This window comes from Poromitra crassiceps (genome assembly GCF_964638095.1).
Source record: "Poromitra crassiceps genome assembly, chromosome: 15".
NCBI lineage: Eukaryota > Metazoa > Chordata > Actinopteri > Beryciformes > Melamphaidae > Poromitra > Poromitra crassiceps.
This window is the reverse complement of record NC_139634.1, coordinates 28,615,620-28,639,665: the sequence shown is the minus strand read 5'-3', so window position 1 is coordinate 28,639,665 and position 24,046 is coordinate 28,615,620. Positions and strand designations below refer to the sequence as shown.

The 24,046-nt window shown below is 46.5% G+C and overlaps 1 protein-coding gene across 3 annotated transcripts in view; it reads left to right on the top strand.

The window, feature by feature from the left end:
• pcdh19 (protocadherin 19) overlaps positions 1-24,046 on the top strand; it is a gene marked incomplete at its 5' end in the record, with an annotated part of 61,849 nt that overhangs the window by 15,216 nt on the left and 22,587 nt on the right. For all 3 annotated transcript variants that reach the window (XM_083652449.1, XM_083652450.1, XM_083652448.1), the window contains 2 exons: positions 17,645-17,703; positions 19,690-19,862. In XM_083652449.1, coding sequence (XP_083508575.1) covers positions 17,645-17,703; positions 19,690-19,862 — 232 coding nt within the window. The remainder of the gene's footprint in view (positions 1-17,644; positions 17,704-19,689; positions 19,863-24,046) is intronic.

Genomic DNA, 24,046 nt, shown 5'->3' with positions numbered 1-24,046 from the left:
CCTCCGAGGTATAGAGACTCAATTTGAGCTGATGCCAGTTCACAGGTAGACCCTGTAGCACTTTCCGCAAATCTAATCATGAATCCATTTTAACTGCGTTAGCTGGGAGTCTACTTGCCGTTATAATGGGCTCTCAGTTGCCATTGTTCGGAGAGCGTTGGTTAGAAACGAGCCAACTCGGAGACTAGGTGAGGGGAGCCGCCATATGCCTTGGCGTCTTTCGCAAAAGTGGTGGCGTCACCCCCATCCCTCCTGGCTTCTCGCCTCCCCTATTCTCTCCCCCTCTCTTCCCCATTACCCATGCAGCTAGCATCCTCGCTAAATTGTTTTGCGCGACCTTTGCTACAGTAGCGCTAATTATTACCATCACACAGGCGCTGTAAGGCGCGCAGCTAATTATACTGGATTTATCTGAAGGGACAGTGGTGCCATTCTTCATGGGCATGTCTTCGCCCGCCGTCAGCGCGGGTGATCTAAACCCGGAATAAGGTTAATTTGGGTAATACAGAGTAATAGTAATTATCGTCACAATAATTACAAGCATAGTTGTAATAACGTTGAAGAACAGGCTATTAGTAATAGGAATCCAAATTAGCCCCGCGTATGCAATACCTTATGCAAATGAGAGGAGCGACACTGCCAAAAACGGGTGAGAGTGGTGAGAGTGAGAAGTGATGTGCAGTGTGCGTAATGATGTTATTATTACACAGCCAGATTGTTGCTGCGTTTTTTTCTTTTACCCGTTTCTGTGAATCGATTTTTGACAGTGTAGTTGAAAGACATATTTTCAAAGGCATTGCAGTATTAGCCATTAATGTAGGTAGCGGGACCTCTAGTCATTGCATCTCATAAAGAGTGGTTACTAGAGGAAGCAATATTTTTCAAAGCTCCAACATGAATGAAAAGGGGCAGTTGGAGCCTCTTTTGGCTGGCGGGCAACTCATGTAATGAGCCTAAGAGGGCGCCAATTATTCCACTTGCGATCAAAAAGGAGAAGGAGATTACTTCTCTTCCCGCTTTTTTCTTTGACATTTTACACAGTAACATCTTTTGATAGGGGCTGGGAGAGAGGGGGAAAAAACGATTGCTAGTGAGCGCTTGATAGTCATGAACAGACGCCAGCGGTCGTCTCTTCTGTCTCGCAGGGACAAAGCCGTGCATTTGCAGCTCAACACTTCTTTTTTCCTCTTCCTGTTGTTGTTTGGATGTGTTTGTAATAAAACTACGTTTTCCAGTGCATGGCACATTAGCTCTCTCTCAGACTCTGTCACCTGCACAAGACAAAAAGGAATGCTTTCATATGACCGCAGGCTTTGGCTACAGCAGGCTTGATGGCTGAACACTGCCATCTTTTTCCCAGAGAGATGTTGTAAATTGTGGCGACGTATCACTCACTCAAATAGCCCACGTACCCCACCGTCGGCTTGTGCGCTCTCATTCCTCAGACCTCCTGCAGTTGTTTATTTCTCCCTCTGCTTTACAGTGTAAGTCATGCACAATACAATAGGGAGCTGAATTATTCGATTGTGTACTGATTTATTCCTCTTCTTTTCATTTATTATATTCCCAGATTACAAGTAAAAGTACATTAGATTGCCTGCGGGTAACTAAAAGGATTTCTCCGTTATAGGATATCAAACTATATCAGCCTAGGAGAAATGAGTGATGAAAAAACAAAAGACAAATAATATTATGTATATTATGTAACTCCTCCAATCTGCATCAAAACAGATAAGCATCCCCCCCCCTAAGATATGTTGTTGGTAGAATAACAGCTTAGTGTGTGTGCTTTCGACACACACAGACACACACACAACACACACACATACACACATGCACACACGCACAGCGCACACACACACAAACACACACACACACACACCACACACACACACACACACACACAAACACATACACACTGTCTGATAAGCACCAACAATGATTACAAGTTGTTTACGGTGGCAGAGCAAAAGGATTCAAGGTCTTCATTTCAAGGAAGTCATACTACGGGAAGGTGTATGCAAGGTCTGAGATGCATTTCAATTGGAGGGATATGACATCATAATGTCGACATAATTGGGGCGTCTGGGTAGTGTAGAGGTAATCACTCGCCTACCACCGCGGAGACCCGGGTTCAGTTCTCGGTAGCGGTACTTCCTGCTTGGTCAGACGTTCCTACAGACACTATTGGCCGTGTCTGCGGGTGGGAAGCCGGTGGGGTATGTATGAGTCCTGGTCGCTGCACTATTGCCTCCTCTGGTCACTCGGGGCACCTGTTCCTGGGGAGCGGAACTGTTGGGAATAGCGTGATCCTCCCACACGCTACATCCTGCTGGTGAAACTCCTCGCTGTGAGTGAAAAGAAGCGGCTGGTGACTGCACATGTATCAGAGGAAGCATGTGCTAGTCTACAACTCTCCCCAGATCAGCAGAGGGGGCGGTGCAACGACCCCGACAGGAGGGGGAATTGGTCAAGTACAATTGGGGAGGAAAGAATAAAAAAAACAAGATTTTTAAATTAATCAATCAATAAATAATAATAATAATAATAATGTAGACATAATTGGGGAAACAACATATGGGTTTGTTTGTTTGTGCATGTGTGTGTGAGGTTTGGGTTCTAGTGTGCCTGTGGATGCAGTAGGCGGCAGAGAGCCACAGTCTGAACTGTTTTCAGTGACCCTGGACATCCTCCCACACTCTCTCGCACAGTGAAACAAACGATGTTTTGCCCCCTAAAGACGGCCTTAATACAAATTAAATTAAATGAAGTCAGTGTGGCTAATCCCTGCTGCTGGAAGACCCCCCACCAAGCAGTGGGTCAAGCCCCGCTGCATCTGCCCCCTCTCCACTGCCCTGCTCTCAAGCTGCTAGGCCCCCTCTCCCTGGCGGAAACGACAGCAGGCCCTGCTCAGCCTAGCCTCACACATGTACACGCGCGTGCGTGTGCGTGTGCGCGTGCGTGCGTGTGCGTGTGCGTGTGTGAAGGAGAGAGAGAGAGTGTCTTGTAATGCAATTTGTGAAGTCTTACGTTATTTTTTTGTTGTAAAATTGCGGGAACTGGCAAAAATTGCAAGTTGGGGAGCCTGTTTTGCCGTTTTTGCTGAGAAATCACAGGTTTTCTTTTTTTTTATTGCATGCCCCAGCAAATATTGGCTGCAGAGATTGGTTCAATTCGCATTAATTATTGCGATTGCAAGATCGTTTCCTGGAGTGTTTTATTAATTTATAGTGAAATCTAAAAGATAGAGGAATGTACTGTACATGTTCACATAGGAGGAGGTCAGGAGGAGTTCAACCGTATGGAGTTGGATGTGTAGTACTGCCTGTGCCCTCGTGCAGCCTGTCACAGTCCTGTTAACAAGCTGGATTTACAGATGTGGCGGTGACATGCAAGCCGCTAATACTCCACCACCAACCCCCCCCCCCCCCCCCCCCCCCTTCCCTGACAGCTGCCTATAGATAGACCGTCCCAAATATTAGCACCAGATGTGCCTCGCGTTGAAGCGCTGGCAAACAGGATCAAAAAGCTAACTAGGCTTGCGTTAGGCCTACTAGATCACTGATTGGAGTCGCCTTGTTGTGATGCGAGCTGGAGATCCAACGTTCCCATCTGTTGATTAAAAAAATGCTCCTTTCTAGGATTTGAGCACCGGCTCTCATTTGCCAGACAAAGTGTTGTTGCAGCTGGTGTATGTAGATATTGTGTTTAGGGGGTTGTGGGTTAGGAGGGTGGGTGGATGTGTGTGTGTGTGTGTGTTTTGGGCCTGAGCACCTGCACACATGCCCTTTGCAAAGCTCCGTCACCCCTCCATCCGGCCAGCACGCAGTGTAAACACGGTCTGTTTGAGCTCTGGGCCCGGGGTAGTTGGATTAATGAGCACTGATGAAGTTCCACCCGTGTCCTGGGCGCTGCTGCCTCCCTATCTGCTGGAGTGGCTGTGATGTGGTGGCGTGTGTGTGTCTGGAGGCGGTGAGCCATTCCCTTTACCCAGTGTCAGATTAAGGCATGTCAATAAACAGACCCACTCAATCCATCTCCGAGTGAGTGCATCCGCTTACGGAGCCTCCCAGTCTGTAATGAGCTGCCGCAAATCTCCGTCCAACAAAAATGTCTGGAAAGATGCCTTGTCACAGTGAGTGAGAGCGAGAGAGAGGAGGAGGAGGAGGAGGAGGAGGGAGAGAGAGGCGGGGGAGGACTATAGCAAAACTGATGTGACTGGCTGCCACCTACAAGCTGCTAAGAGCAAATACACCTCAGAGGGAAGCCATGTTCCTCCATGCTGTAGCGTTGAACAAGCAGATCAGTTCTTTTCACAGATTCACAGTCCTCATCCGCACACATTTCTAATATTACAGGAGTCTGTGGTAGTGTTAGTGTAGGTAAAAGCAAAGCACTCACCGCGGAGACCCGGTTGCAATTCTCAGCAGTGGTACTTCCAGCTTGGTCAGACGTTCTTACAGACGCAATTGGCCATGTGTGCGGGTGGGAAGCCGGTGGGGCATGAGTCCTGGTCGCTGCACTAGCGCCTCTTCTGGTCGGTCTGTTCCGTGGGGAGGAGAACTGGGTGGGGATAGCGTGATCCTCCCAAACGCTACGTCCTGCCGGTGAAATTCCTCGCTGTCGGGTGAAAAGAAGCGGCTCGCGACTGCACATGTAGCGGAGGAAGCATGTGCTAGTCTAGGGCTCTCCGCAGATCGGCAGAGGGGGGGAGCAACGACGGGGACAGCCGGGGGAATTGGCCAAGTACAATTGACGAGCAAATGGGAGGGGTGGAAATGAAAAAAAATGTATAAAAAAAAAAGATTTCTAATCTTACATGCATTCATTGAATCCAAAATGTATTCAGAAAATACTGTCTCAGGTACACATTTTAGGGGAATATGGCTACCTAATAAGGATTGTTTTCTGAACGTTTATTTTTAAGGCCAAGCACAAGGAGGCTGGCTAAACCTTTGGGAATACCTTGTAACTGTACACTAAATTAGTACGTCCCCCTTCCCCTTCAACAGCGCTTGAAGAGATATAGGCCACAACAGAGACTTCACAAGAAACGCTTGACGGTAATTATTTTGAGGGAACTTAAATGGCTGCTAATAACCTGTTTGTAATGTTCATTCCCAGAAGGACTGGAATCCCTCTAAATCTACCTGGATTAGATGTTCCCCTTAACGTTTGACTGAGCATCCTGAGGATGTTCAAATAATCACCACCTACCTTTCTCATGTGGCGCCATGCACACATTAACAGATTTTGGGATGAGAGGAGTCTGCCTGACGTGAAAATTAAGGAAAATCCCTCAGGACTGAGGGGGAAGTCCTTGCTATTTGAGTTTGATTAGGCTCCTCGGCTTTAACTCATTGAGTGCCAAGGACGGACATGTTCGTCATTTCAAATAGTAACGTAGAGTGCCAAGGACGGACATGTTCGTCAATTGCGTTTTTTGACGGTGGGGCGTCGATCAAAGCCTTCTGCCTCTGATGTACAAATATTATAGCTATTGGATGTGTCTAACCTATTTTACAGAACCCTTAGGTGGCGACAGTGCTCTCCACATAACAGAAAGGCAAGGAAAAAACAAAGAAGAAGTCGTTATGGAAACGGAAATCGCATCGCATCCGTATGCATCGATATGCTGAAGCACGTTACTGCAGCTGTGCCTGCAGCAGCCAATCTGCTCCCACAATTGAGCCGGACAGCACATCCGCACATCCACACCGTGGAGTTGTTATTATTCTCAACTGGAAGCATCGTTGCCGGTGACAAACACACGCGGAACGCTGTAAAAAAGCAGGATGTCGATGTCCCTTCACTGTGCGCACAGCAAACTCAGCAGAGAGCCACCACAGACAGGAGGAGTAGTGTGCAGTTGAGGCGAGGCGGGGCGGGGCGGGGGGGGGGGGGGGGGGGGGGGGGCACGCAGAGCAGCGCGCAACACCCAGACAGACCCAGACAGCAGGACAGGATTGACAAACGCAAGCCAGAATATCCGATGCCCACCAGCAGCAAATCAAGACCAGCAAGAAGCTGCAACCAGCAGCGCACGCAGGGGCCAGCGCTGCTGGTTGTAGCTAAAAAATATTATTCTGCCAAACAGAATTCCCTGGCCTTCACTGTTTTATTGAAGGAAATTATTTTTGAGGTGTGACTACATTAGAAAAGATTAGCTTCAGAGTCAGTGATGTGCTTGAAATGTTTAATTTCACAAAAGGCCAATTATCTCAGCTTCTAGAAAAAATTGCTGTTTTTGGATGAATCAAGCTATCTTCTCCGGCTCATAACTAAAGAACGGAAAATGGGATCAATAAACTTTTTTTTGCAGATGATAGAATAGAGTCTCATCGTTCTTTGTGCGTGTTCAGTGTTTACATAGTAATATCACACAATATTCTGTGGGCCTCGAGAAATCACTGAAAACGCTCTGAAACTCTGGCACTGGGAGCATCCGTTCTCCAAAAGTGGCTGGCACTCAATGAGTTAAGAAAAGTAAGCTGATTTCTTTTTCAGAAACAGCAGAGAGAATCAACTCTTTTTCTTCCCTCCCCTTTTTACCATGAATCCATGGATCATAATCTCATAGAAAGGTTTCCATGCTCAGCAGCCAGATAGAGTAAGTCTGAAAGCACTTATTCTACACCTTCTAAGGTATTAGCTTCAGACACAGGTGTTAAATGTAACCCTCGGTCTTAGGTGAATGGTGTGAAGAAGCAGACACCTTTGCAACGATACAGTGATAAGCTACTGGAGACTATCTGTATGCCATCTGCTTTACATGAAACCACTAGCTTGAGCTCCTGAAAACCTTTGAAACAAGCATGATGCCTTAAAATGCAAATACTGTACATACTCCATGAGAGAAATACCTTTCCCTATTGTAAAAGGATTACATGTAGGAGACATTGCTCCAATCAGCTGGAGTTTGACATTGAAGGAGTGCGCTGGTAGATAGCTGTATGCACTTTCCTATCCTTTCCAAGGTCCAATTCCCAACTCATGCCAAGAAGTTCTTTCTGTCTTTCTTTCTTTCTTTCTTTCTTTCTTTCTTTCTTTCTTTCTTTCTTTCTTTCTTTCTTTCTTACATTTCAGTCCGTCTTATTTAACATGACCAAAACCTTATCCAAATTGTTTTAGTTGCCTATAACCCCTAAACCAAGATTTAGTTAGCTAAACCTAATAAACATAAGCTTAGCCAAAGTTGTTTTACTAGCTTAAACCTTTCCTGTGATGAGCAGGTGAAAATGAGCCTCTATCTGTGGTAGAGGAATGTAATATTCACATCATTTGTGCCCTTAACCACGAATCTGTGTCTGTTAAGAGTTTGTGCTTACTTTTAGGAGACGATTTTGGAAAGCACAGAGGTGAAACCAAAACATTAACGCAGGTTAGCCACTCAGCTGCCCCGTTGACGAGCATGTGGAGACATGGGCTCGCCTGGCTCCAACAATGGCTCCCTGGTAAGACAACAGTGGGGACTTAAGCCTGGCTAGCGTCAGCCGGCTGCGCTGGAATGCAGACGTCTGCACGGGGAGCCTATTATTTAAAATCTTTTCATCATGCTGAAAGGCAGGGAAATAGCTTTGACGTTGAGGAGCTCATGAATAATTAATGCTGTTGCTATCAATGTATGTATAATTAATCACATCTCCACTGACTGGACTGGACTTGTATGGAGCCTTTGGGCCTGAGTGGCATGGAGACTGGTCCAGGCTATTGTCTCTGTTTCAGAAGAAAAGACGGGTCATGATCTGTAGAGTGTGCGGGCCTGATACACAGGTGGAGCGAGGCAAGAGTCATATTATCTCAGTGCCCCCCCTCCTCCACCCCCCCCCCCCCCCCCCCCTCAACGGGAAACACTGTATCCAGAGCTTTTCCCTCGCTTCATGAGAACATGTGCTGATTGTTTTTGGTCAGAATGGGTAAATATTTGTCCATGTCACACGGGAAGGCAGAATGAATGAGTGGGGAAACACAAGCAGGAAGTGGCATTGTGTTTACGTATCTGTTTCATTGTGTTTCAGACAGCCAGTTGGTCGCTGTTCACTCAGACAATCCCAACGACACTCACATGCGGACAAGGTCACAAGTGACCCCATGATGACATTGAATTCAGCCCGTCGATGCAGCAGCACCTGCAGCCAGAGTACAGACATATACAGGAAGAACTACAGCAGAGTATACAGGAAGAACTACAGCAGAGTACAGAGGTATACAGGAAGAACTACAGCAGAGTACAGACGTATACAGGAAGAACTACAGCAGAGTACAGACATATACAGGAAGAACTACAGCAGAGTACAGACGTATACAGGAAGAACTACAGCAGAGTACAGACGTATACAGGAAGAACTACAGCAGAGTACAGACATATACAGGAAGAACTACAGCAGAGTACAGACGTATACAGGAATAACTACAGCAGAGTACAGACATATACAGGAAGAACTACAGCAGAGTACAGACGTATACAGGAAGAACTACAGCAGAGTACAGACGTATACAGGAAGAACTACAGCAGAGTACAGACGTATACAGGAAGAACTACAGCAGAGTACAGAGGTATACAGGAAGAACTACAGCAGAGTACAGACGTATACAGGAAGAACTACAGCAGAGTACAGATGTATACAGGAAGAACTACAGCAGAGTACAGACGTATACAGGAAGAACTACAGCAGAGTACAGACATATACAGGAAGAACTACAGCAGAGTACAGACATATACAGGAAGAACTACAGCAGAGTACAGACGTATACAGGAAGAACTACAGCAGAGTACAGACGTATACAGGAAGAACTACAGCAGACTACAGACATATACAGGAAGAACTACAGCAGAGTACAGACGTATACAGGAAGAACTACAGCAGAGTACAGACGTATACAGTAAGAACTACAGCAGAGTACAGACATATACAGGAAGAACTACAGCAGAGTACAGACGTATACAGGAAGAACTACAGCAGAGTACAGACATATACAGGAAGATCTACAGCAGAGTACAGACGTATACAGTAAGAACTACAGCAGAGTACAGACGTATACAGGAAGAACTACAGCAGAGTACAGACGTATACAGTAAGAACTACAGCAGAGTACATACGTATACAGTAAGAACTACAGCAGAGTACATACGTATACAGTAAGAACTACAGCAGAATACAGACGTATACAGGAAGAACTACAACAGAGTACAGACGTATACAGGAAGAACTACAGCAGAGTACATACGTATACAGGAAGAACTACAACAGAGTACAGACGTATACAGGAAGAACTACAGCAGAGTACAGACATATACAGGAAGAACTACAGCAGAGTACAGACATATACAGGAAGAACTACAGCAGAGTACAGACGTATACAGGAAGAACTACAGCAGACTACAGACATATACAGTAAGAACTACAGCAGAGTACAGACGTATACAGGAAGAACTACAGCAGACTACAGCAGAGTATACAGTAAGAACTACAGCAGAGTACAGACGTATACAGGAAGAACTACAAAGCAGGGACATTTCAAAGGCTTTCAACAGTCTCTCTCTAAAACCACTCGCCTTCATAACGTGATTGATTCCCCGATGGGCCAACTGGGTTTGGGGTGAATTGATGGGTGATGAAGTAAAATGATGCAGAGGAAGTGGCAGGTTATTTTCTAGCCCTTTGTCATGATTGATTGTGTATAATTTGCGTTTGCAGGGGAGCCAGTTGATATTAAATGGTAACAAGTCTCTGTATTCATCATGGCAGGGCCCTTTAGCAGGCAGAAATAGAAAATGTAATCTCATCCACAACCATGGCTGTGCCTCAGGCACTCTTTCACCCTTTTTACCGCTGATCCTCCCCAAGGGGCCCGGCCTTCTCTAAAGGAAGAGGGAAATCTATAATCTCGCAGATGGCAGAGGATCTATGGGAAATTCTATAATCGGGAAGAAGGTGGTGATGATGGTAGTCGCGGTAGAGGGCAGGGAGGGGAGCGGTGTGTGTGTGTGTGTGGTGGGGGGGGGGGGGGTGTTAGCGGTAGCGGTGCGATTTGGCAGCTTTACAGGGGCTGAGGAGCGTTTCCTCCCTCGCGCATGGTAAACACAAAGTGAGCCCACTCCTAGCAGGTGCACTGGTGGTCCGTGTCATCGTCACGGGTGCCACACAGAGTGAATCTGAGCTGCTTAGAGCGAGTTGCTGCTGGGTGCTAGACCTCGAGCCGAGGTGGTGGCAGGCAGGCAGGCGGGCAGGCGGGGGCGCCAGCACAGCCATGCAAATCAGCGATTGTTGGAGTGGCGCTTTTTCGCAGAAGCGGAAAGAGCGATATTGTGTGGACGTGTGTGTGCGTGTGTGTGTGCGCGTGCGTGTGCGCAAGAATGAGATGCGTGCTCGGAGTGAAGCACTTCTTTTCACAGTCGCAATGTCTGAGCAGCAGATCAGGAATGAGGAAGTTATTTGCCGTACTGGCTCACTGGGCACACGAACATGTCCACAAATCCATGCATAGACACACCCGCGTGCACACACACACACACGCGCGCACGCGCACACACACACACACACACGCACTCACGCACGCACGCACGCACGCACACACACACACACACACACACACACACACACACACACACACACACACACACACACACACACACACACACACACACACACACACACAGCATCTTCTCTGCAGCTTCACTGCAGCATTACACAAGGAGGAATATATGCATTGTAAACAGGCATCTTCAGACACTGACCTTTCCTCAGCGAATAGAGGATGTGCTCCTGTTTCCTCCGTTCTCCTCCTCTTCCCTCCGTCACTCCTCACTCTCAGCCTGGCCACACCAAACTATAGCCAGACAATAACGCTTGTTTTATTTTCAAATTACACTTGAGTCGCCCTGTACAGCGCTCTGGTCTCTCTTCCTCTGTCCTGTCCTCAGGAATAGGATATCAATAAAAAGGCACATTATGTGCAGCGTTTCCTGTCCCGGACCTAAGGGAGTGCATGAGTAAGGCCGCTCCACAATGAAGGAAGACTGTCTGAGACATCAACTCAAACTGCTCAAACACAAAATCAGCCAGCTAAATGCCACCCGACAGTCCTAGTTGATTCTGTCCAGTATGTTGTACGTCGTGTATATGTGTTGACTGTGTATTTTAGTGTGATGGGAGGGATATAAGGGAGTTTTAAGTCCAAAACCGCTGTGGCTGGATGTTTGTGTCTTTTTTTTTCTTCCAGCTACATTGATAGGATTGACAGATGTGAAGCACTCACTTCTCCAATCGATTTTACATATTTTAAATGCTCTTTTTTAAAGGCTCTTTTAAGACAATTTGATCTAACCCATCCCATAAGCAAGGTTTGATTCTGTAATTGTCTTTTTTTCCCTGTTAAATGAACTAAATAGTAAATGTGAGCATTTTAAAAAATACATTATTATACGGTAGTATTCTTTCTAGAGAAGGATGTAGCCTGATAGTGGAGCATGCGTATCAAGATGGCAGCCTTCTGGTCTCATGTCAATACTATTAATGGCTCCACTCTCCACTCTTGCTACTCTGGACAGAGGGGAAGACACAGAACAAAACACTGGCTACATATTCAATTGTGGAATGAGCCAGGCAGATGAATGATTACAAACAGGAGGCTGCCATTTTAAGCGTCCATTATTATAAAAAAAAAATCATAATAATATGCTATTAGCACATGTTGCTTCAATTTGTCCATATGTTTTCTGGCTTGCTTTGCTGTTTAAATTGTATAGTTTGCTGTATCAGCCTCAGTAATATAGATATATATTAGTGCAGCTGTGTGACATTTTTCTCTCTCTTTCTCTCCTCTCTCTGTGACATCTGCCGAACTTGTCTGGTGCTTACTGGTGTCACAACCGGTGTCTTCACTCTCACCCGACACCCCCGCCCCCTCCTCCTCCTCCTCCTCCTCTTTCTGGTGCTCCCCGTGCCCCCACACAATGAATACACTTGCATCCAGACTATGGAACCAATTGTCACGCTGGGAGGAAGGCAAATCAAATCTCACGGCAGCAACTAGGCGAGGAGATTGCTTTTCCTCTCAGTGGCAGAGAGCTGAGCCCACCGTCCCTGTGCCCCAGGTTTACTGGAGAGAACGAGGCGCGGGTGAACAGGGGCACGTTGCTGGGCTGCAGCTGGACCACAAGCCTCTCCCGCAGGTCAAGTCTCACCCATCTCTCCCCTCCCTCCCCCTCTCTCCCCTCTTCCCTCCCCACTAGTCCTGACACTACCTATCCGTCACTCAGTGACGCCAGGGACCGCGCTCCTCCCTGCAGTCGTCCAGATGAAACGCAACAATAATTATGGGGATCGAGTGGCTCTGGCCGCCAAACTGGGGCTGCTCAGATCACAACAACACATTGTCCAACCTGATTAAGTAGCTATTTGTGGTGTCCTGCCTGTCGTTAAGCACTTCTCATCCTCTTGCCTGAAACTTGACCCCCCCCCCCCAGCAAGAAATATTGACATGTCCTTCAATTTGAGGTCGGTCAGAAAAGTGGGGGCCAACATTTCTTTACAGGAAGCCAGAGATAATGCATCTGGTTATCTCAGTCAGAATACAGTAAGCACTGTTGACTGAGTGACTCATAAAAGCCCAAGGTTATGCTCTCGTTATGCTTATTTCCACTGACTCTTTGATAACAGAGGAAATATTGTTATCTTTTCCAATTCCAGTGATTAATACAGTTACTGGGAGAAACTACTCAGACCGTTGACGATGAGCATTGTTGGGAGAGCAGGTTAATCAAAATGATCAAAAACATTGGGCCCTATCGTGGTACAGGCGCTATCGCTTATGCACCGATTTGCGCTCCTCTTATGCTATCTTCCCTGCGTCTTATGCTATCGTCTGTCTCCCGCAAGTGTCATTTTGCACTTTGGCCATGACATGATACCATCCAGTTCTGCGCCGGGAGCTGAGCGCAGACACAGGTGTGGGCGTGCACCATGCCAAACCAGGCGCGTCATCGCAAAATGCTTGCCTTCTGCTATCGTCAGCATGCCGCAAATTATTTGCGCACACGCAATTTTAGGAAGCATGTGCTAGTCTACGGCTCTCCCCAGATTGGCAGAAGGGGTGAAGCAATGGGACAGCAGGGGAATTGGCCAAGTACAATTTGGCAGAATTGATTAAAAAAAGTTGAAGAAGAAAAATCAAAAACATTGAATGATCAGAGGAGGAATTTGTCTTAGGCCATGTCCACACGGAGACGACTTTAGGTGTATCCGCTAAAGTTTTTTGTCATATAGCCGTTTCGTCCAGATGGAACCGCGTTCTGGGACTATACGTTCTGGCCGTATACGCTAATTTTTCAAAACGGGTCCCAGAGTGATTAAATCTGAAGACGCCACCCTTGCATTTCCGTGTTTACAACCCATACGCATCTTTCCTGAAACGATGACGCCATAGCCCCACCTCTCTCCACCAGCAACAATAACAATCATGGCAGTTAACGTTCGTGCTACAGCAGTGGGGATCTTGCAGCAAAATATAATGCTCCTCTATTACCACCGTCAGCAACAAGTGGACACGGAGAACAGCGTGTAGCCTACAACATCCTCAGGGCTCCACACAGCTGACTCTTCCCATCCACCCCTCCCCTCCCTTCATCGGATATTTCCCAGAAGGCTTAGCGGCGGCTACATTTTTACAATAACACAAACAAAATCAGGCTTAACGTGTTAGATAGAAATTATATTTATTTTTAATACAACATGCAATTCTGGAATATTTTAATATTGGACAAAATGAAATGAAATGAAATCTAAACCCTGAGTGTAACCAACATACTCTCTTGCCCTATATATAGCCCTCGTAAATACAACGTGAATAGGGAAGTGAGAGGTTTGAGGAACACGCGGTTGCACTGTGATGTCTGTGATATCCGCTCGTGTCCACTCCAACAAGACTTTAGCTTACTTGACGCGACTTTTTCCAATAAAAACACATTTATGCCATGAGTTTATATAATGTATATTTATGTTGCATCATTTAGCCTGTGCTGTGATGTGCAGGAGCGGCCAATACGCTGGGATGTGTTTGCAACATGTCTAAAGATCATGGAAGTGGATGATATCAGGAATGTCACCGATAGTTAATGTTCTATATTGTAGGCTACAGGGAGACCATCAGCCCTGCTGAACAGCTCTGCATTTGCCTGTATACTGTAGGTTTCATCATTTTATTCATCGACATGGCAAACCTCCCCGCAAAGCCAAGGGTTTAAGCTGCTGCTACAGTGAGATACACATTATAGACTGTGCGCCCCTAGAGGTTGTATGCCATTATTGACGAGATTGTCTTTCTCTGTTATTCTACAGCGGTTTCAGTGGTTTCATGTGGATACACACATTTCTTGAAACGTTTCCATGTTTATGGAAAACTTTTCTGAAACGAAAAAAAAAAAGATAGCTTCCGTCTCCGTGTGGACATGGCCTTAGTGTCATTATGCAGCGATGATTGAGTATTATGATTGAGTATTAGATTGATTGAGTATTATGAAGGGTCTCTTCTGCTTGCTACCTACTATCTACTAGGGTTTTATGTAGAGCAGGGATACTCGACTTGCTTTGCCCGGGGGCCGCTTTCGTAAAATGACATTAATAATATATTTCTTTCTGATGCGGATTGTAGGTTTTTGGGGAGTCAGTCGGAGTTTAGTCTGACAATTTTGTGCACACAGGATAGTTGGTTTAAATAAAGTTAGTTAAGTAGCCTACTACAAGTGCCTGGTTCGTGAGTAGGTGGCAGGCAATATCTGGCAATTTAGCTGGAGCTCAGTCAAACTTTATTTAACGTAGGTTTCATTGTGAATTAGAAAATGGTCGGGGGGCCACTTGGCAACCTATTGTGAGCCGCATCTGGCCCCCAGGCCGCAAGTTGAGTATCACTGATGTAGAGAATGTATAGAATATTGCATTTGGAAAATATAGTTGTCCAGAATTAGAACAGCGTGAGAGACGTGGCATTCCTGTGGTGGCTGTGCTCACACAGCCTACCATCCAAACCAATTACAGGCTGGAGGCAGAGTGGACTCACATGGACATTTGTATGCTGTCACTTAAATTAAGTTTTTGCCGTTGTTCCTCGTGTTCATTAGTTTCTCACTGGATGCACAGCGAGATGGAGAGAGGATAATGAGTATTCACTGGGACCAAGGTTGAGCACAGGTGGCACACTCCACCAAAAGAACATCATTATGCAGATAACGTTAGCAATAAAAGAGATTGCGCTCTTTTTGTTCAAGCATGTCATATAATTTTCTTTAATGAATGAATGAATTAATCTGTATTTATTTTATTTTATTTTATTTTATTTAAAAATAATAGGCCTTACACACCCCTGTAAGAGTCGTGCAGGCAGCAGGTGCCAATTACTTTGATGTTAATGGGGTCAAGCTGGACAGGAACAAAAGTTGTAAGAACCAATGCTAAACTGAACAAACATGCTGTGCTCCAAATTAAGGGCTAATAATAAAATGTTAATTAAAATGCCTTTTATGAATTATCGCCTTGATAATAATGATGATGAGTTCAAGTTTAATTAGGGGTGAACAGTGGTGAAACAATAGAGAGAATGCTGCCAACGTTCAGTGCAGACACCTCATCATACAAACCTCAAACAGAGGCATGGCCGCACATTGTTGCTAATCATCATTTGCCGGAAAAAGATAATTAGGTGCATTGGAGGTGAGGCGGCAAACAATCGCTTATTTTCCGTTGATTGAATGGATTTTGATAGGCCAAGTGGACCTAAGGACATTGGAGAATATTGTGAAATAAATTACCGCTGACATACTGTAAATTGTTAAGTTCCTCAAGTTTCACAGAAGAGAAGAGATGCGTATCAGCAGCAGGGAGCAGCAGACGGCTGCACTGAGCCTCTCTTTGAAGCTGTCAGAACATGGCATGGACAACAACAGTCTAAACAAACAACGACGTGCATTTGGTGGCATTAACAAGCTCTTACATTCTTCATAGACCGCAGACAGGTCGTGGGCGCTACTTACCAGAGGTAAACAACACACACTAGCTGCTGTGATCTGCCTGCGTCACATTCTTTTCTGTTCTTATTCGAGAGTGCGCTGAGACGAGTGTGCGCGGGCTAACGCTTGCCACTTCCACTGTTCTCCAGTCCTCGCTGCTCTGTTTCCGCACACAGCGGTTTGAATTCCACGCGGTCTTTCGCCGGTCGTAATCAGGAGAGGATTCCAAAAAGTTCAACCGCCATTAACATCTAATAATAGTAGTGCGCACGTCGAGTTTCATCCAAATGTGTTTGGTCACCGTGTATGACAGCTGCACAGGGCCGCTAGCTGCCTTAACAGCAGGCCTGTGTCAAACGTGTAGCTCGCTTGATAATCAGCCACTGTGCTCCACTGCCTGCATTAACCTTTCTTATCATAGGGGTGACTCTTTTTTCCCCCATCATGGCTTTGATACTGGAGGACTGCAGAGTTCCCCTCGCAAGTGGGCCGTGGTCTGGCAGCTTTTATCAGGATACAGTATCAGCACAGAGGAATTTAAAGTGAAGGGTCTGCTTTTTTCCCCCTGCAGAAAACACCTGCATCTTATCCAACTTTGTGGAAAGACTCGTCTACTGCCTTTTGGCAGATCTGGGAAAGTCCTGTGAGAGGCTTTGATAGCCTTTGGCCCGTTGACATCTTATCTAGCGTGACTAGATGGTTGGCAGGCACAGAGGGGCTACCTGCTCAATGTACTCTGTCGGTGTGCTCTTCCTCCTCCCAAACACTCTCCTTACTAAATAAACGTGTGTGTGTGTGTGTGTGTGTGGGGGGGGGGAGAACTGCGGGTGCAGTATGCCTTTGAACTGTGTTCAGTAATGTGGGTCAGAGATCCATCGTATGCATATTCTCAACGCCTTTTCATCTGCATTTGCAAAGTTAAGATTCCCCCGGTGCGCTCTTAATTTCATCTCCTCCTTGCACTTATTTATTTAATATTCCTGCAGTAATGTCTTCTGTAAAATGGTGAAAGTGAAGAGTTCGGAGAAGAAGAAAGAAGGGCAAACTTTTCTTCCTCTGCCTCTCGCCGCGCTGCGTGATGCTCTGCCCTCCCTAATGACTCCATTTTAAAGACTGCAGGCTGACCGGCAGTGAAGGAGACGGCTGGTGGAGGGAGGGAGGGAAGGAGGGGGGGAAGGTGAGGGAGGGAGGGTGAAGAGGAGGAGAGAGGCTGCGCTCACTGCAGCACTCTGCTCAGCTCTCCACTCCCAGGCAGCTTCCCTCTGTGTGTGTGCTTGTACGTGTGTGTGTGTGTGTGTGTGTGTGTGTGTGCACGCGTGTGCGTGTGCGTGTGTGTGTGTATGCATGCGTGTGTGTGTGTGCATGCATGCAGGTGCGTGTGCGCGCGCGCGCGCGTGTGTGTGTGTGCGCGTGTGTGCTTTGAAAGAGAATGGGATTCAGCCCTTTGAAAGCCCAGGCAGCTCACCGGGGCCTTTGTGTAAAATAACATTTCTATTGAAAGGCAATTACTGGTAACATTATTTTGGTTCCTTCCATTATTAAAAGTACCTCTCTGTGTTGCCCCTCCCCCCCTCACCCGCCCTACCGCCACCCCCACCCCACCTCACCCCCCCCCCCCCCCCCGCAATCCCTCTGTTACAGACGGAGAATTATTCCATTGACTCGAGTTATGTGAACAGCAGAGCCCACCTCATTAAAAGGTATGTCTTGATTAAGAACTGTTGCCGGCACCTCTTAGCCATTGTTATCTGTAATTGTTTTATCTAATGAAGGCACCGCTACAGCTGCAGCGGCTGCGTTATGAATTATTGCTTTTTGTGTGCGTTTCTTTCAGTTTAATTTGGGGGGGGGGGGGGGGGGGGGGAATCTAATTTAGGAATAAATCGTATTACTCCACCATAACACATTATGTGTAGTACGTACATCAGTAGTATCTCAAAGCAATGATTTCTCACAACAATGATACTGTAATAATAAACAATGAATAACCGTATCATGTATCATAAGTCTATTCACTAGTAACATGATTAAACCTGATGATTAAATTATATACAGATGATTAAATGATACACAGGATTTCCCCCTTTTTTTTCTTTTTTTTTTACTTGAGTGAAGAACAAACATTTTCATTGTGGAGATAGACTACTGGGTATTTCAGCCCACCTGAAGGGGGGCATTATATAGGGTTGTGGGAAAGCAGGGGTGGGGTGAGGGTGGGGGTCATATAATAATGCCCTCCAGCCTAGAGGGTTATGTGACCAGGCTGCTCCTCAATACTATAATTCCCCCCCCCCCCCTCTTTTTACCTGCAGCTATGGAACATTCCAGAGCTTTCCTTTGTTTGGGGCCATGCTGGCCTTTTGAAAAGCCATTATAGCAATTTCCCTGCACAAAGATTCCCTGCGTTAATGTAAACAAAGAGCGTTCAAGTGTGGGCCTCTGCAGCACACTACAAAGAAATCCCCCCAGGAGCCACTGAGCCTCTGGTCTGGGACAGGTGCAATTACAGTGATAACATCAGAGAGCCGGCATTACCTCCACTGCGGTCCTCTCTCCCAGGCTGGAGGACGGGAGGACTTGGGCTGGGGAATGCAGCTATAGTGTGTCCTTCATTTCTTCTAGCTTTCTCCTTCTCCTCCTTCTTCTTCACAATTTATTTTCTTCCTATTTCTTCTTCTCCACGCTCTCCTCTCCCCCCTACAGGAACCCCGTATTCATATAGTCTATAGTAATATATCAACACATGTTCATATATTCACCCCTATTTAGCATTGTTTGTAAAGCGGAATTTGTTCCAGTGGGATGGAAATCAAATGAGGGGAAATCACGCTGTTACTGTGCAGCTGTTGATTGTGCCCCCCCCCCCCACACACACACACACACACTCACACACACACACACACACACACACACACACACCCCACCCGCTTTATTGACTGTGGGCCCCAAACAAGACAGATGCTCAGTTTGTATGCTTCCAGCATTTCCTACATCCATCTTCCTTCCAGGAATTCCTGATTACTGCAGTATTCGCTTGATTGTAGTGAGTGTGTCTCCTGTTTGTTCAATGTCCTTGAAGGCAGCGCATCCATCCAAAACGTCCCTGCAGCTGAAACAGCCCACAGCTGCCGTGCTATCTCTGCACTTTAAAAAAAATGCCTATTTAATCCCAAAAGGCCCTCAACACTTGCAAACTGCGTCTCCTTATTTCAAGTTCAAGTTTCAAGTTTATTGTCTTATACTGATAACAATGCAACATAATTACCTGTAAATTCGTATGCTCGGAGCCAGCTCAACTTCAACTAGTATAAGTAAAAGAAATGAAATCTAAGTATAGAAGTAAGGATCATTCAGTAAGAAGCAGGCATAATTAGTGGATCCAAAAAAAAACATGGTCCCTGAAAAGTTAGAGACAGAAGTGAGGAATTGTTCTTTGCAGAAATCATGACGTAAATAGTGAAATTGTGTAAGGTTAACCTAAGATTCATCTCAAAATGAATGAGTCATCTGCATACTTGGAAATGGGCCACATAAAAGGACAGAATATAAGGGAAGGACAAGAAGAGGGGGACAGATGGACAGCTGGTCACAGGCCATCAGACAGGAGGGACGAGAGACAACATGTGAGACGAAGTGAACTGACAGTTAATCAACATGTCCTTCTCCCCCTGCTGGCCCCCATGCAGCACGTCCACGTTCAAGGACCTGGAGGGGAACAGTCTGAAGGACAGCGGGCACGAAGAGAGCGACCAGACCGACAGCGAACATGACGTCCAGAGAGGGCACTACGTGGACACGGCTGTCAATGACGTGCTCAATATGACTGTCCCCCCCAACGTCTGCCAGCTGCCCGACCAAGGTAAGAACATCTGTGTTTGTTTGTCTGAGTTTGTAGAACTGGAACATCCTTGGGAGTAGGGATGGGCAATATTTGAATACTTTATTGACATATCATGTTATGAGACTAGATATCGTCTTTGATTCTGGATATCGTAATATCGTGATATGGTATTTGTGTTGTCTTTTCCCGGTTTTAAAAGGCTGCATTACAGTAAAGTGATGTCATTTTCTGAACTTACCAGACTGTTCTAGATGTTCTATTATTTGCACCAATGGTCATCCCTACAATATTGCCGCAATATCGACATCGAGGTAGTATTTGGTCAAACATATTGTGATGCTCGTTTTTGTCCATGTGTGTGTGTGTGTGTGTGCGTGCGTGCGTGCGTGCGTGCGTGTGTGCGTGTGCGTGCGTGCCGGAGCCTGTTTGTGCTGCCAGCGCATCTTTTAAGGTGCATTATGCCCATTGCAGACTTCAGATGTGCGAGTATGAATAACATTACAGTGTGGCTGTCTTTGATGTCCTGCTAAGGCAGCTAATGTGAGCAAAGGCTAGCCTTTGATACAGGCTTAGGTAACATTATTGACCGATACGAGACATGTCCGCTCTTGAGGGGTGGCCGACTTCAGATGTACTTGAATGGCAGCACTTGGGCTCACAGAAAAAGGTAGAAGGTGGCAATCTACATATCTGTATGTGCCCCTCATCCATTATTCAACGGGATCATTTAGCAGGGAATTAATGTGGACGTTAGGTTTCTGAATCGCCGCTTTAAAAAGACATCCCCTCGCTTGGCAGAAGTCAGTGTAAGGGTCATGTTCGTTCTTAACTACTGCCAGTCACATGTACCAGAGTACGACTGAGGAGAGTGGGTCAGTGAGAGAGAGAGAGAGAGGGAGAGAGAGAGAGAGCAGGGGTGGGAGAGAGGGAGAGAGAGAGAGTGGGGTGGGAGAGAGGGAGGGAGAGAGAGCGGGGGTGGGAGAGAGAGAGGGAGGGAGAGAGAGAGGGAGGAAGAGAGAGAGGGAGGGAGAGAGAGAGCGGGGGTGGGAGAGAGAGAGGGGGTGGGAGAGAGGGAGGGAGAGAGAGAGAGAGCGGGGGTGGGAGAGAGAGAGGGGGTGGAAGAGAGAGAGGGAGGGAGAGAGAGAGAGCGGGGGTGGGAGAGAGAGGGGGTGGGAGAGAGAGAGGGAGGGAGAGAGAGAGGGGGTGGGAGAGAGAGAGGGAGAGAGAGAGGGAGGGAGAGAGAGAGCGGGGGTGGGCGAGAGAGAGGGGGTGGGAGAGAGAGAGGGAGGGAGAGAGAGAGGGAGGGAGAGAGAGAGCGGGGGTGGGAGAGAGAGAGGGGGTGGGAGAGAGAGAGGGAGGGAGAGAGCGGGGGTGGGAGAGAGAGAGGGGGTGGGAGAGAGAGAGGGGGTGGGAGAGAGAGAGGGAGGGAGAGAGCTGGGGTGGGAGAGAGAGAGGGAGGGAGAGAGCGGGGGTGGGAGAGGGAGGGAGAGAGAGGGGGGGGGTAAAGCTGTCTGGAACAGACTCCTATGTAACTATATGCACCTGAGGGTATTTAGTGAGCTCTTTGGATACACAGCACAGGTGCACAGGCTCAGTAGAGCACAATAACAGTCAGTGTTAGTGTGAAAATCCAAGACATTTTCGGATGACTCACATTAACAGTTTTATGACTGAGGGAAGAGGAACTGGACACTTCTTAAAAATGCACTATTAAGGACCAGGCCTAATGATATCACACACTGTATATGGACTTTGCTGATTGCACAGTTTTATGAACTTGTGTTAAATTCTGTGCTGAGTTCCTTTGCTCAAGTCCCCCCCCCTCCCCTCCCCTCCCCTCAGTTAACATCTGCAGGATTTTGGTTGCTTTTTTTTTTACTAACGCTGCCCAAGTAAGGCTGTCTACTTTCTCATCATATATTCACTCACTCAACTCGTATAGGGAAGACATTTTAATGAGCAAGAGGAAAGGGATTCATACTTTATGAAAATGCATAAAAAAGTAATTTGTATCCATTTTTATCAGTGGATCGTCAAGTATGAGGGTGTGGTTGAAGAAGCAGTAAGAGACGTGTGTTGTCTGCGGATGATCACAGAGAAACCAGACGTTTGGCCTGAAGCATTTTTGGCTGTTACAGTAAATGGTGTGATTGGGGAATACTGACTTCAGACAATGTCCACTTTGTGTTCCGTCTCCACAAGGAATGGATGCGAGTGCGACCATAGGAGAGGAGCTGCCTTGGTAGCCGCTGCCTATGTAGCTTTGTATTGAGTGGGTTGACAGACATAGATAGGGTGGGAAAATAGGGGACCTTTGGACTTATCTTGCACTGGGTGTTCCCTGTACTGGGCAGCGTCAGACATAATGAACAATGAAAAGTGAATTTGTGGTTGCCAGCTGTGATTATTTCACAATCCGCAGAAAAATTCCGATGCCTGTTAAAAATGCATGCTGACAGGTCCTCTAGTGTCGGTATCTCATTATTGGAGAGACAATTAGAAATGATGTACATGAAGAATATTACAAGTGGGAAGAGCTCTCGGAGGCAGTTCTTTTTTCATTAACGCCACTGATGATTGTATCTGTTTCAGCAAAATGGATGCATGCGTCCGGAATGTGTAATGCAACGCGCAGTGCTGGTAAACAGAACAAGAGGCTATTTCACAGTGCTGTCCACTCGTTTGACCAGAACGAATAGATAATGACAAAGTGTCTGTTTGGAATTGCAATTGGGTGGTTGTTATTGGCGTTTTTATTACCGCCTCCTCCAAGACCTAGTTATGGCCAAGCAAAAGGCCATTTTCCCCTCCTTAGAAAGGCAACATCGAGGACTGAACAAAATGGCTTCACTGGAGATCTGTGCTGCTCTTTGTGTTGAAAAGCAGTCCGTAGCAGACAGTGGTGAGGCCAGAGAGTAATGCACACTGTTCATAATTATTAAATGAATTGAGCAAAGATCCTTACACATGCAGAAATGTAATGACATAGCAAATGAAATTGTCCCTCCATTACGATCTCAACGGTCTAATGATATAGTTAAAGTGCATGATGGGCTGGCTAAGCTGGACACATTCAGCATGACACACAATTGAATCGGCCTCTTTCATTGGATGAGGCTTTTACATCATCCGTTTCCCCCTCCCTCTCTCCCCCCCCAAGAGGACATTAGCTTCCTGATTCCCCCGTTACATATCCCACTGTGCTAATTGACTGGAGTACAAAAGGCAGGAATGGAACAGTTGAGGTTTGGATAATACGAGAAGCGCGGCGGTTACAGTCGTGAAAGACGTGGTTTTCACTCTGAGCTCATCTGTCTTAAATGACATCAATGGACACCGTCCATGCGGTAGCTCTACTGAGTGACGGGAGGGAATTGTCAGAGAACAAATAGACACGTTCACTAAAACACCCGGGCCATTTTAGTAGTCTGCTGGGAGCAACTCTGTTATGGTGCCTCTCTTGCCAGCTAAAGCAGAAAACAAGTTGCCAGACTGCAATTGGCAAAAGACAACAACAACCAACACACAAGGCGAGGATATAGAGGAGCATTGTTCTGTGTGTTTTGATTGTTCTTTGTTCTTGTGTTGATAAGTGCCGGGAAAGAGAGGAGGGGCGGGGCGAGGAAGGGGTTAAAAATCCCGGGGCTTTTACAGCGCAAATGTTTACCGTTCCCAGTGCCATGTAAAGGTGGTGTTTGCCCAGGGGACAAGCCGCTGCCTTACAAAAGACCCTCCATCTTGTGAGCCTTCACCACGAGATCCAGCTGCGAACAAACGCAGCCCCCATATCACAATGGCCATGTTTCCTCTGTTCCCATTGAGGAGCTGGATATTTGGCTTTTGTCCATCTCCCGCACTGTTAGTCTTTCTTCTTCAGTAAATGGGTTTCAACAACACTGCTCGTGTGATTCCTGTACCAGCGAGTACCAAGGTAACTTCCAGCCAAGTGCTTCTGACGAGACGTTTTACAGACTTCAATCTGGGTGGATGTTGCTTTTTCTTAGTGAAACCCTGCCAAGAATCCATATAGAGGAGTGTGTGAGCTCTTTCTTAAAACCTGACCTGAAATCTCCTCACCCCCCCAGTGGATTAGATTAGGGGAGTATCTGAAGAACAAATTACATTTAATCTCTTAAAATCTATGAAGGAAGGGCTATCTTCTACGTGTAATGGCTCCCCCATATCTGCCAATATTGGATATG